General features: G+C 34.4%; 1 protein-coding gene across 17 annotated transcripts; it reads right to left on the reverse strand.

Annotated features, from left to right (window-relative positions):
* Positions 1–1,356: 1,356 nt before the first annotated feature.
* LOC130748468 (uncharacterized) lies at positions 1,357–12,324 on the reverse strand. Of its 17 annotated transcripts, none has more exons than XR_009022700.1 (11): positions 11,663–12,324; positions 11,376–11,523; positions 9,296–10,682; positions 9,020–9,211; positions 8,553–8,839; positions 8,378–8,440; positions 8,183–8,269; positions 7,956–8,093; positions 7,736–7,863; positions 7,573–7,634; positions 1,357–1,619 (listed from the first exon to the last, which is right to left on the reverse strand). XR_009022700.1 is itself a non-coding variant. In XM_057601688.1 (5 exons), the coding sequence occupies exons 1-4, from the start codon at positions 8,471–8,473 to the stop codon at positions 7,846–7,848; spliced, it is 339 nt and encodes a 112-aa protein (XP_057457671.1). In that variant the 5' UTR covers positions 8,474–8,546; the 3' UTR covers positions 7,392–7,645; positions 7,736–7,845. The 17 variants fall into 17 exon arrangements, 1 of the variants encoding a protein (XP_057457671.1); XR_009022692.1 differs by having other exon boundaries at positions 1,361–1,619; positions 7,573–7,645; positions 11,663–12,323; XR_009022694.1 differs by lacking the exon at positions 1,357–1,619 and adding an exon at positions 4,927–5,381 and having other exon boundaries at positions 7,573–7,645; positions 11,663–12,323.
* Positions 12,325–12,702: the final 378 nt, after the last annotated feature.

Genomic DNA, 12,702 nt, shown 5'->3' on the forward strand with positions numbered 1-12,702 from the left:
AAGTCTGATTGTATTAGACCTGATAGGATAAGGACTGATAAAAATTTAATACTATACAACGTTTGGTCATACATTGTATAATTTATCATATTGTTTAAGTTAATATAACGATGTGCTTTGTTAAATATTGAATAATGATAGATAGTATCAAAATGAGGATGATGTTAATGGGTGGTGAAGATAGTGGTAATGGGTAGTGTGGTGGTGGTGGTGGCAACGTAGTAGTTGTGGCGGTGATGGAGGGTGGAGGCTGTGGCGGTGTTATAGAGGTGGCAGTGATGATGCTAAGCGGTGGCGGCAGTGGAGGGAGATGGTTGTGGTAGTAGAGGTGATAGAGGTGGTGGATTTTGACGGTAGTAGTGGTGTGTCGATGGTGGTGAAAGGTGGTGGTGGTAGTGGTAGTATTGGAAGGTGGTGGTGGTGGTGGTGGAGGCGTGGTTGTAGTAGTGGCGATAACTATGATAGTGGCGGTGGTGGAACATGGTGGTGGTGGCGGCGGTGATGGTGGTAGCAGTAGTGGTGGAGGTTGGTGGTGGTGGCGGTGATGGTGGTGGTGGTGGTGGTGGGGGTGATAATGATGATGGTGGCAACGGTGGTGGCAGCGATAACGGCGGTGGTGGCTACGATGGTGGTGGTGCTGTTGGCGGTTGATTGAATATTTTCATGTATGTTATGCATCATACTCTTATCATGCTTTATACATCATCTATATGATGAATTAAATAATCCATCATTTTAATGTATAAGAGTGGATTGATGAATAAGTCTATATAATACAATGTGAGCACCAAGCAATGGATAAGCTCATAATGTATTATATAAGCTTATTCTATCATGTCTAATATGACGTACTAAACGAGCCTAGAAAAAGCAACATTTAGGGGTTCAATATGAAATATTCACTTCTGTTTGCAGCAAATCATCTTTTGAGTTGAGCTTTAGAACCGCGGGCGGTCCTCCGCCACCATCCGGACACCTCTTTAATGTGGTTGGATAGGGTTTGGAGACCCCAAAGGCTAGGGTTTGTCTGACTCATCTTTCATGGGTTGGGTTCTATGAGTCTGAATCCTCTTGGGATGCTTGCAAGTAGTTTTTTTCTTTTGATCTCCCTTAGTTTTAACTCAGTTTAGATGTATCGAGGAGTTAGGAGGGAAGTGTTAATGGATTGTTTTGTAAGTTGTTTTGGCCTTATGGCCCAACTTTCTTCCTCTAATATTTGAGTGACCAATGATAACTTATAAGTGTTGTTGAGCAACCTTTAAGTATTAAATGAATTATGAGCCCATTAATTGTCTTTTACGTAGGTGAAACTTGTGACTTGCAAGTACATTTATTTTTTTTAAACATGGGTTGAATATATAAAAAATAAACTACACAAAAAATAATAATAAATAGGTTATGTCGTTGTGATAGTTTTTCCGATAAAAACAGCCACAAAATCTGTAAGGTTTCTCGAATGTCTCTACTATGCTGATTCACCAATGATTTTTCTTCTTCTATCAAACGTGTTGGCAGTGTCAACTTGGTGGATAGGCTATTGCGGATGTGGTGCCAACGCGCTAGCTGATCAAGACTCTGCATCTTTATCTTGACCATCATGTTAAACATGTAGCCCTCCCCTAAGTTAGAGATGTTTATCAACCAATTCAGTTCAATAAAAATAAAAAGTCAATACAAAATTTAAAGAGTAAACTAATTCAAAAAATTGGGTTTTTTTTACATGGGATTATTGTTTAGATTTAATATTGAAAATTGGTCCAATTCAATCTAAATTGAATTCACACACACATATGCTATATATTTCGTTTATGAAATTATCATCCTAGTCCTTTGCATATTTATAAAATTATCATATAATTTAAGCTTACTCATAAAAAAATGTATTTGAATAAAAAATTACAAAATATTTAAGTAAAATATTTATATGAATTAAGATATATGTATTGCATTATAAATTAAGGCATAAACTTATTGTAAATTATCGAACTATGCATTTTTTCGTATGAATTCGGAGAATTTTTCTAATATGGATTATATTATGACTTCATACATTGAATTATTTATATTCAATATGTATATGATTTATTTAATACTCCATCCGTTTCAAAATAACTGTCTACATAGAGAAAAAATATTTATTTATATAATTGTCCATTTAGAATTTCAAGAGAGCATTTATCGATGTTTCTCCATATAATACTCCTACGTGAACAATAAATGAAGAGATATAATAATAGACTTTAACGGGTAAACTAGGAAAACAAATACTAATATATTTAAAAAGTTAACAATATTAATTGCATTACTAAATATGGGAAATATTTACTATGCACAAGGAAAAACTTGTGCATAGTTGCACCTCTCTCTTTTGTCCTACTACTTCAGATTTTTGTATTTTTTATATTTTGCGAAAATTAAAATAGTTAATATATTATACAAATATTATGACAATTCATTTAAGATTAACCCAAGTGGTAAATAAGTAAGGTAAATTTGAGAAGTTAACAAATTTAAAAAAAAATTAAAGAAGTTAAAACATCAGTTAACTATTAATTTTACACCAACTTACCTCATCTACCTATCCATATTCCATTCAATTCAATTACATCTAAAACCATCCATATTCTCCAACTCCAACTACCCGAAATCAAAAGCCTCCAGAACTTTCATCTAGGGTTCCAAGGCTCTGTCGTTCCAAACCCACAACTCCCCATCGTGCCGAATCTTGTTCCAAACCCACAACCCCCATCCAGAACGTTCATCTAGGGTTCCAAGACTCCATTGTTCGAAACCCACAACCCCCGTTTTCCAAATCTCGTTCGAAACCCACACCCCCCGTCGTTCGAAACCCACACCCAGATATCGATTGAAACCCTCCATCCTTCTCGTCGGCTCTGTTCGATCGAGGGTTGGTGTTTTTGTTGTTGTCGTCGCCTGTGTCCAAACACATGCCTCTATCGAAACCCAAATATGTTCTTGTGTTTTCCTCTATAGGCACATCCGCCATGGCCATCGTGAAAGGCATTTTTTGGCTCCTCTATTCAAGTCTACCGATTCGCGTATCAGATCCACATCGCCACTTCCAATTTATGAAATCCGGTCTGACTTCGTCCACAGATCTCCGATTTGTCGCCTTTACCACTTTCTCCCATGCGTATGTGTTTCAATTCTCTCTACTCTTGCTTCCTGTTTAGTGATTTTGTAAAAGTTTGTGGATTTCTAGGTTGAAATCTGGGGATTTTGGAAATAATTTGGGGAAAATGGTCATCTGGGTTAAATTGATTTGGGGGTTTGAGATGTTTTTCCAAATTAGGGTATTTTGGGCTCGAAAATTGGGGATTTTGGAAATGATTTGTTGAAAAGGGTAAGTTAGGTTAAATTAATTTGGGGTTTTGGCATGTCTTTCGAAATTAGGGTGTTTGTGGGTTGAAATTTGTGGATATTGTAAATGGTTAGGGGGAAAGGGTGATCTGGGTTAAATTGATTTGGTGGTTTGGGATGTTTAACCAAATTAGGGTATTTTGGGTTCGAAAATTAGGGATTTTGGTTAAGTTGATTTGGGGTTTTTTCTAAATTTGGTTATTTCGTCGTGCCTGGAATTGAATCAGTGGTGAAATTGGTTGTAATTGAATCATTTTCTGGGTAATTTTCGACTTGGGGATTTTGACTCATCTATGTTTATAATTTATTTGATCTGATTGAAATACATATAAACATGTTTTCTTGTAAGGGTTATTGTAATTGAATGCATATTAACAATTATTTTTTGTGTTAAAATTAGGAATTTATGGGCTAATCATCTCAAAATCAAATGAGAAGGAAGTTGAAGAAGAGAATCTCAGGTGAATCTAGGAGTGCTTGACGGAGCTGTTCAGCATGGTTGAACATATTCATTTGAGAGGGCTAGTGATTATTTTTGGTCCGGTAAAGTTAGTGGGCCGATCTAACATTTTATTTTGGGCTCATCCTTGATGCCATATTAAAGTTTTTATTCGTGCCTCCTCTTTTTTTTTGGCCTCATTATTTTTTGTCCTCCTACTCCTTTTGGGCCTAATATAAATGGGTCTAGGTCCTTCCACCCTTCCACCGTTGAAATTTAATATTTAATATTAAATACATAGTATATAAAATTTAAAATGGAATATTTAATTTTGTGTATTCAATAATTATTATTTATTTATATTACTTAATAATTTTTATATTTAATTGTTAGTTAATTTTGTAATTCTTAATTATTAATTTAGTAATTAAAATTTATTAAATAATATTAATTAAAATTTATTCTCTAATTTAATTTAATTTATATTTAAAAAATAAATTATTAAATATTAATACTTAATATTTATATTTAAAAAAATAAAAATTATTTGAATATTATTTTATGTAATAATTAAAATTTAGAATATAATCAAAATTTAAAATATAATTTTATTTTCTATTTATCTTCTGTAATAATTAAAATTTATATATTATTAATTAATACTTAATATTTTTAAATAAATAATTAATAATGATTTAAATGAAATTTTGGTAACATAATTTATTTTTTTATATTTTATTAAAAGACTAGTACTCTGTTTTGTCTTCTTCTTTTTTCTTACCTTCTTTGCTGACACGCATGTTGCGTGTTCAGCTAACATAGCACGTGAAGTGTGAAAAGCTTATTTTGAACGTTTGAACCGAAACAGTTGTCGACTGATGATAGATGTAGGTTTAAAGCCTACTCTGTCTCTGTACTATGTGGCAGTACTCTGTGTCAGCTTTGGCAGCTTGCAGAGTGTTGTCCACTCGGTGGAGTAATAATACATTTACCACATTAAATATTTAATATACTTAGTTATATAGCCAACGGTAAGGACACATCTACAAACCAGTTCCAAAAAATGTAAAGACAACGTAGGGTATCACCACCACTTAGTGAGGGAATGGCTAAATATGTTGTTTTTGTTGGTAGAGAACCTGGAATATACATAACTTGTGATGATTGCAACCGCCGGGTGTATGGATACCCTAAGGCAGATATTAAAACAATTCCCCACTTGCAATAATGTTAATGTGTTATTCTAATGTAGAGAACCTACATCAAGGAGGAGCCAATTGAGATTTCTTCAGGTGACTCAGATCCTCAATATGAGGAAGAGATGATGTAGCCAGATGTTCAGCAACCAAGTGAACGTGAAGTGAGAGAGGGGCGTTTTCCTTTTAACCCTGGGTTCAACATGGATATTACGTCTTCTCAGTCTTTAGCAAGGCAGACCTTGGTAGTAAAATTGATTTTTTCAGCAGGGCAGGCCATATTACGTCTTCTGATTCATTTTTATCAATTTATATTCTATTGTAAACACACATTACTTACAATTACATAACTACAAAAAATGCTACTATAATAAAAAGAATACTTTTAAGGATGAATGTTATATTATATTAGATTATTTAGTTTAAATATGTCTTCCAAATATGACTTTGTTGTTTTTGTTGTCCTTAACTTTGATTTATAGGGCATACCCGCTAGGTTTGTCAGAAATGGATGTCAAGGAGGTATTCCCACGTCAAACTGGAAACCAAAGATGTGAGGTGTTACAAGGTGAAGCTCATTTTGCACTGTACAAGTGTCTTCACGTGTGCATATGGAGATGAGTGGTATGAATTTGTGAAGGACCAAAAAATTTGAAGGAGGGTGACAACATAACTGTTATGGCAACTAATTTATGTGACACTTATGTGGTCACTATTCGACATCATCGTTAGATGTATTGTACTTTTGTGGTCTTACGTTAAATTTGGATTTTTGTTGTTCATCACCATTGTATTGGTGATGTTTGTTTGTTTTGATTAACTCCGCTTTATTTTCAATTATTCGAATGAAGTTTAATTTTCCAAATTTAACGTAAGACTAGTGACCGCATAAGTGTCACATAACTTAGTTGTCATAAGAGTTATGTTGACACGCTCCTTCAAATTTTGGTCCTTCACAAATTCATACCACCCTTCTCCATATGTACACGTGAAGACACTTGTACAGTGCCAAATGAGCTTCACATTGTAGCGTCTCCCATCTTTGGTTTCCAGATCGACGTGGGAATACCTCTTTGACATCCATTTTCTGACAAATCTAGCGGGTATGCCCTATAAATCAAAGTTAAGAACAACAAAAAACAACAAAGTCATATTTGGATTACATATTTAAACTAAATAATCTAATATAATATAACATTCATCCTTAAAAGTATTCTTTTTATTATAATAACATTTTTTGTAGTTATGTAATTGTAAGTAATGTGTGTTTAGAATAGAATAGAAATTAAAAAAAATGAATGAGAAGACGTAATATGGTTTGCCCTGCTAAAAAAATGAATAAAAAAAAATCAATTTCACTACCAAGGCCTGCCCTGCTGAACACTGAGAAGACGTAATATCCATGTTGAATCTAGGGTTAAAAGGAAAACGCCTCTCTCTCACTTCACGTTCACTTGGTTGCTGAACCTCTGGCTATATCATCTTTTCCTCATATTCAGGATTTGAATCAGCTGAAGAAATTTCAATGGGCTCCTCCTTGATGTGGCTAGAGCTGGCCATTTTTTCTTCACTAAACAAAGTGTGGAAGGTAGATGTGTTGAAATAAGGGGATTGTGTGCTAGAAAGGGACTTGAGGGTGAGATTATATAGAAGGGTTTGTTGATGGGGGGTTATTAGAGTTAATGGGAATTGGTGGGGTGTTAGTGTGGATGGGAGAAAGACTTTAATTCCAATATGACGTTTTACCATAAAATGAACTTAGAAACCGCAAGGCTTTAATTCCAATCTGACGTTTTACAATAAAATGAACTTGGAAACCGCATGGCTTTAATGCTATTTTGGCCATGTATGCAACTTGGAAACCTATAAAATTGTCAGCAATGACCCTCATTAATAGCATTCTTTAATGGTTCTTTGACCAAGCTTAGTTTTGAAACCACTTTCACAATGACATATATCAAATTGCTTTGATCAGACTAGGCCAATAACCAAGTTGGGCCACTACTCAAAATTTCTATATATGAAATTGGGCCAATAAAATCAATGGGTCACTACTTAGAACTTCTAGATATGAAATTGAGCCAATACTATCGATGGGCTACTACTCAGAAATTCTATATATGAAATTGGGGCAAACACAATTATCATACATAAATATTAAGGAGAAGGGGACTAAATACATATCCAAAAGTTAGTACTAACAAATGGTAATACTATGCATTGCCTACCATAGGAAATTCAATGCATTGTACTACCACAAATAATCCATGTGGCATAGTTGTCAAGGTAAGGTCAACCAAACAAGTGGCATAATTACATAAACAAAATCAAAGATGGAAAAAAATATATATGCACAACACCATCATTCGGCTATATCAGATAACATACGAACATAATGAATTAATAGAAATAGACTGCATGAGACAATTGTTGACATAATGTCAATGTAATAAAGGGCAAAAGACATGAAAACAATTCACAATACAACCACATATATTACTTTAATTAAGGGTATAGGGTATGTTTTAGGATGATAATCTACTTGAGAAAACTTACATATCCACTATGATTGGGGCTAAACCCATCCCCCATCTCAAGCCAACTCAGCAGCCAAATCGCTGAATCATGCCTCCAGTAAACATAAGAGGAAATAGTTAGTCAAAATTCAAAAAACAGTAGCATTATTACGTATATAATCCATTTTTCATTATACACAAACCTGCTTCCTGTGTTGGGGATTACCCTTGCTTCCCTCAGCTGCCATGAATGGAAGTCTACCATTTTTCAGTAGAAATCCATTTCAACATATTTTTCTGATGAACTCATCATTTATACAAGTGTATCACACTGCCACGCCAGAGAAACATAAGAATTACCCTAAATTAGATGTTAAACAATAAATAATGTAATTAAGATATTGAAGTGAGAGAATCAAGTACCATTGTTCGCATGCTTGCACATCTTATGGGTATGTCCTCCACATTGAGATGAGAATCAAAGTAATAGATGACATATTCAACAATAGAAATGACCATCAAATACCAATGCCCCGAGTCATTCTTCATAAGAACATAAATCTACACATGAAATAAGTATATTAAATGGTGACAGACATTTTGCAAACCCCCTCCAAATATACATGTACAATAACTATGCCAATACTTACATATCTTAATGTGTGGTATGGAGCCATGAAGGGGTTGAAGTAAGCCCTAACCAACTTCTCAATGGAAAGACCCTTGTAAACATCCTCCTATTAGAGCCAAAAAACAGCAAAGACATCAATAAAATATTTTCATACAATATTTTCATCCAATTTAAAAAAAGGGATCTGAAAATTGCTATATAACTGAACTCTTACCACAAATGATGGGGGAATGCACCATATAGTATCATCTAGGAGATAGCTCTGTTGACGTGATATCTTGACAGCAACAAGAGTGATATACACAAACATACCAAACAACAGATGAAAGAACAGTCTTCTATAACAATAAGCTTAAATGCAAGCATGATCATTCTAAGCAGTAAATCACCTTCTCACTAATTTGTTGACCAGGAAACAAGCAATCGAAATCCTTTCTCTTTGCTTCATAAGGACCCATTGTTAGCAAAACCTCCCCGATATAGCAAAGCAGAACATTTAAATTACATTTACCAGCATCAGCTTCACACGTAAGTAAGTAAACAGGGTTGTAACAGATTACAAATAAACATCTACTTACTCTAGGTCTTTGTCCTTATGGAATAAGTAAATAGCAGCTTGAGCTTCAAAATGACCCTAGTCCAACTCCGAAGGGAGGTTAAACTTTAAATTGGCACTCTGCCATCATAAATAATGAAGTTAATTAATAATATTTAAATATTAATTATTACAAAAGATAACAAGACAATAAATTTAGATTTTAAAAAGAGTTTAAAATTTCACAGAAGTTAATTACAAAGAATGAAGATTATTTCAACAGATTATATCCAAAAAATAAATTAAAATTTCCATGATTACGTTGAGAACAAGGGGAGAAGGTGCAGGACGAATGTATAGTCTTGCTTGGGTTAACACGATCATGTTGTTAGTGCCAGGGAGAGAAGTTTCAAATGGAGTAGAGCTTTAAGCCTTTTTGGTGGAAGTTGGGGAACGAAAGAGCTTCTGCTTTGTTTGTTCGACATCTTGCCTAACAAATGCTCCAACAAGTCCCTACAATATTGCAAATTTAGTGTCAAACAATTAGGAAGTGATTTACAAAGAAAAATTAAGGAGTTATCAAACAATGAAAGTTACCTCTACTGATGTAGCACTTCTAAAGCTTTTTTGTAACCAAGGTGTAAGAAAGGGTGGGTTTCTTGGAGTCTTTGGAGTGCAAATATTCTCAGCACTAGCAGCATCACTCTGTTGGGTTTGGATACCAGCAAATGCACCTTCATCCTTCTCAAAATCAGCACCAGTATGATCAAAATCAATGTTCAATATTTCGTTTTCAGGACCTCAGTTGCAGCCCTTGTCTTCTTCCTTTTGTTTTTACCAACAGCTGATGTAGTGCCTTTAGATTTAATACCAGCAGCACTTGCAGTCCCTTTAGATTGACTACGACCTTTAGGATCTGATGCAGTGCCTTTAGATTTAATACTACCAGCAGATGCAGTCCCTTTAGATTGACTACCACCTTTAGGATCTGATTTTCTTACGACTGGTTGCTCAACCATGCTCAAATACTTGTCTACCCTCTCCATATTAGCTTGCATCCCAGCCTCAATGTTAGGGGTGCACATGAGTCGGGTAGATCCAATGAACCTGCCCGATCCAACTCAACCCAATGGAAAAAATGCGGGTTGGATTGGGTAAACGGGTCAATCGGACGGATTTTATTACAATCCAATCAACTTCGGATCGGATATCGGATTTAATAATAATCCACCCAACCCATCCCGAAATCCAAACATACAATAATAATATATTATTTGATATATATTTTTAATAATTTTACCTATCCAACCTCAAAATTCTAATACCCTAATTTTATTTCACGGTTTCACTTTACATAGTCTTCACTCTTTGTTTCAATTTTATTTGGCATATCGGAGAATGAAAGACATCTAAATTCTAAGTATCTATGTCATTGTCGTATTGATTAGTTTGATTTCATTGTCGTAGTTGTTTTTCATGGTATTTGACTATATGTCATTTATGTAATACTATTTCATGCTATTTAGTACAATGTTTTGTGTCATTTTTATGTTATATGGTACTATAACAAATTTACTAGTTTTTTCTATTTTTTTTCAATATTCCAAATTTATTATTATTTTAATATGTCGATCCAATTAACCCATCCGAACCAACCCAAAGATCGTCGGATTGTGTTGGATCGGGTCCGAAGGTAAAAGTTCATGAAATCCAACCCAACCCAACCCAAACAATTTTGATCGGTTCGGATCTTAATTAGCCTAAAAATCCATCCAACCCAACCCATGTGCACCCCTACTGAATGTTGTGAAGTTCCTCTAGATGAGTGTCTACATGTTGGAACTTCATCAAGGCGGCATTCACCGACCCAGCAAGACCCATAGCAGTAGCGTTAATCTGGTTAACATCACTGCAGAGTGATGTTGGATCAAAAGGCTCCACCACCCTAGCCTCATCACGTCCAATGTCTGTCATCGTATCAAAGCTGAAAATTTGTGCAAGAGAAGAACTGATATTAAAAAGATAGTTGTTGAAGGCAACAAATGATGTTAAAAATGTTATTTCTGGTAGAGAAGAACTGATGTTAAAAACTTAGTTGTTGAAGGCAAGAAATGATGTTAAAAAATTAATTTGTGGAAGAGAAGAACTGATGTTAAAAATATATTTAATTGTTAATTAATAATTATGAATTATAAAATTAATTAACAATTACCTATAAAAATTAGTAATTAAATATAAATAAATAATAACTATTGATTACCCAAAATTAAATATGACAAAAAGGATGATGCACCGACGGTGTAAAGTTTTTTTACACCGTCAACCAATCAGATTTTAAGGATGTGCCACGTCAATTAATGAATTAATGAAATTGAATAAAAAGAGAGATTTTCTCACATCCTTAAAATCTGATTGGTTGACTGTGTAAAAAAACTTTACACCGTCGGTGCATCATCCTTTTTCTCATTAAATATTCCATTTTAAATTTTATATACTATGTATTTAATATTAAATATTAAATTTCAACGGTGGCGGGGTGGAAGGACTTATACCCATTTGTATTAGGCCCAAAAGGAGTAGGAGGACAAAAAAAATGAGGCAAAAAAAAAGGAGGCACGAATAAAAACTTTAATATCAAGGATGAGCCCAAAATAAAAGGTTAGATCGGCCCACTAACCTTACCGGACCAAAAATAATCACTAGCCCTCTCAAACGACTGGGTTCAACCATGCTGAACAGCTCCGTCAAGCACTCCCAGATTCACCTGGGATTCACTTCTTCAACTTCCTTCTCATTTGATTTTGAGATGATTAGCCCATAAATCCCTAATTTTAACACAAAGAACAATTGTTAATATGCATTCAATTACAATAACCCTTACAAGAAAACATGTTTATATGCATTTCAATCAGATCAAATAAATTATAAACATAGATGAGTCAAAATCCCCAAATCGAAAATTACCCAGAAAATGATTCAATTACAACCAATTCCACCACTAATTCAATTCCAGGCACGACGAAATAGCCAAATTTAGAAAAAATCCCAAATCAACTTAACCAAAATCCCCAATTTTCGAACCCGAAATACCCTAATTTGGTTAAACATCCCAAACCACCAAATCAATTTAACCCAGATTACCCTAAACATCCCAAACGCGAATCAGTTAAACATCCCAAACGCGAATCGGTAGACATGAATAAAGGAGCGAAAAAATGCCTTTCACGATGGCCATGGCAGAAGTGACTATAGAGGAAAACACAAGAACAAATTTGGGTTTCGACTGAGGCATGTGTTTGGACATAGGCGACGACAACAAAAAAAAAACACAGACCCTCGATCGAATAGAGCCGATGGGAAGGATGGAGGGTTTCAATAAATATCTGGGTGTGGGTTTCGAACGACGGGGGATGTGGGTTTCGAACGAGATTTGGAACAATGGGGGTTGTGGGTTTCGAACAATGCAGGCTTGGAACCCTAGATGAACGTTCTGGATGGGGATGTGGGTTTGGAACAAGATTTGACACGATGGGTAGTTGTGGGTTTGGAACGGCGGAGCTTGGAACCTTAGATGAAAGTTCTGGAGGCTTTTGATTTTGGGTAGTTGGAGTTTGAGAATATGGATGGTGTTAGATCTAATTGAATGGAATATGGATGGGTAGATGGGGTAAGTTGGAGTAAAATTAATGGTTAACTGATGTTTTAACTTCTTTAAAAAAAATTTAAAATTTGTTAACTTCTCAAATTTACCTTACTTATTTACCACATGAGTTAATCTTAAATGAATCATAATCATTGCCTAACTATTTACTTAATAATTGTATAATATATTAATTATTTTAATTTTCGCAAAATATAAAAAATACAAAAAACCTGAAGTAGCAGGTCAAAAGAGAGAGGTGTAACTATGCACAAGTTTTTCCTTGTGCATAGTAAATTTTTCTCTTAATATGCGTGTTTCTTCTCTTTTTAAACAGTTATTTTAAAAGTTATTTTGAAATTTA

Source organism: Lotus japonicus, chromosome 3 (genome assembly GCF_012489685.1).
Source record: "Lotus japonicus ecotype B-129 chromosome 3, LjGifu_v1.2".
NCBI lineage: Eukaryota > Viridiplantae > Streptophyta > Magnoliopsida > Fabales > Fabaceae > Lotus > Lotus japonicus.

Excerpts from the sequence above, each read along its gene's own strand:
- LOC130748468 (XM_057601688.1), bottom strand. The coding sequence starts at position 8,473 with ATGTTTGTGTATATCACTCTTGTTGCTGTCAAGATATCACGTCAACAG. Across the intron at positions 8,270-8,377 it reads GCATTCCCCCATCATTTGTG|GAGGATGTTTACAAGGGTCT; the intron begins GTAAGAGTTCAG and ends TGGCTCTAATAG. Across the intron at positions 8,094-8,182 it reads CATACCACACATTAAGATAT|ATTTATGTTCTTATGAAGAA; the intron begins GTAAGTATTGGC and ends TTTCATGTGTAG.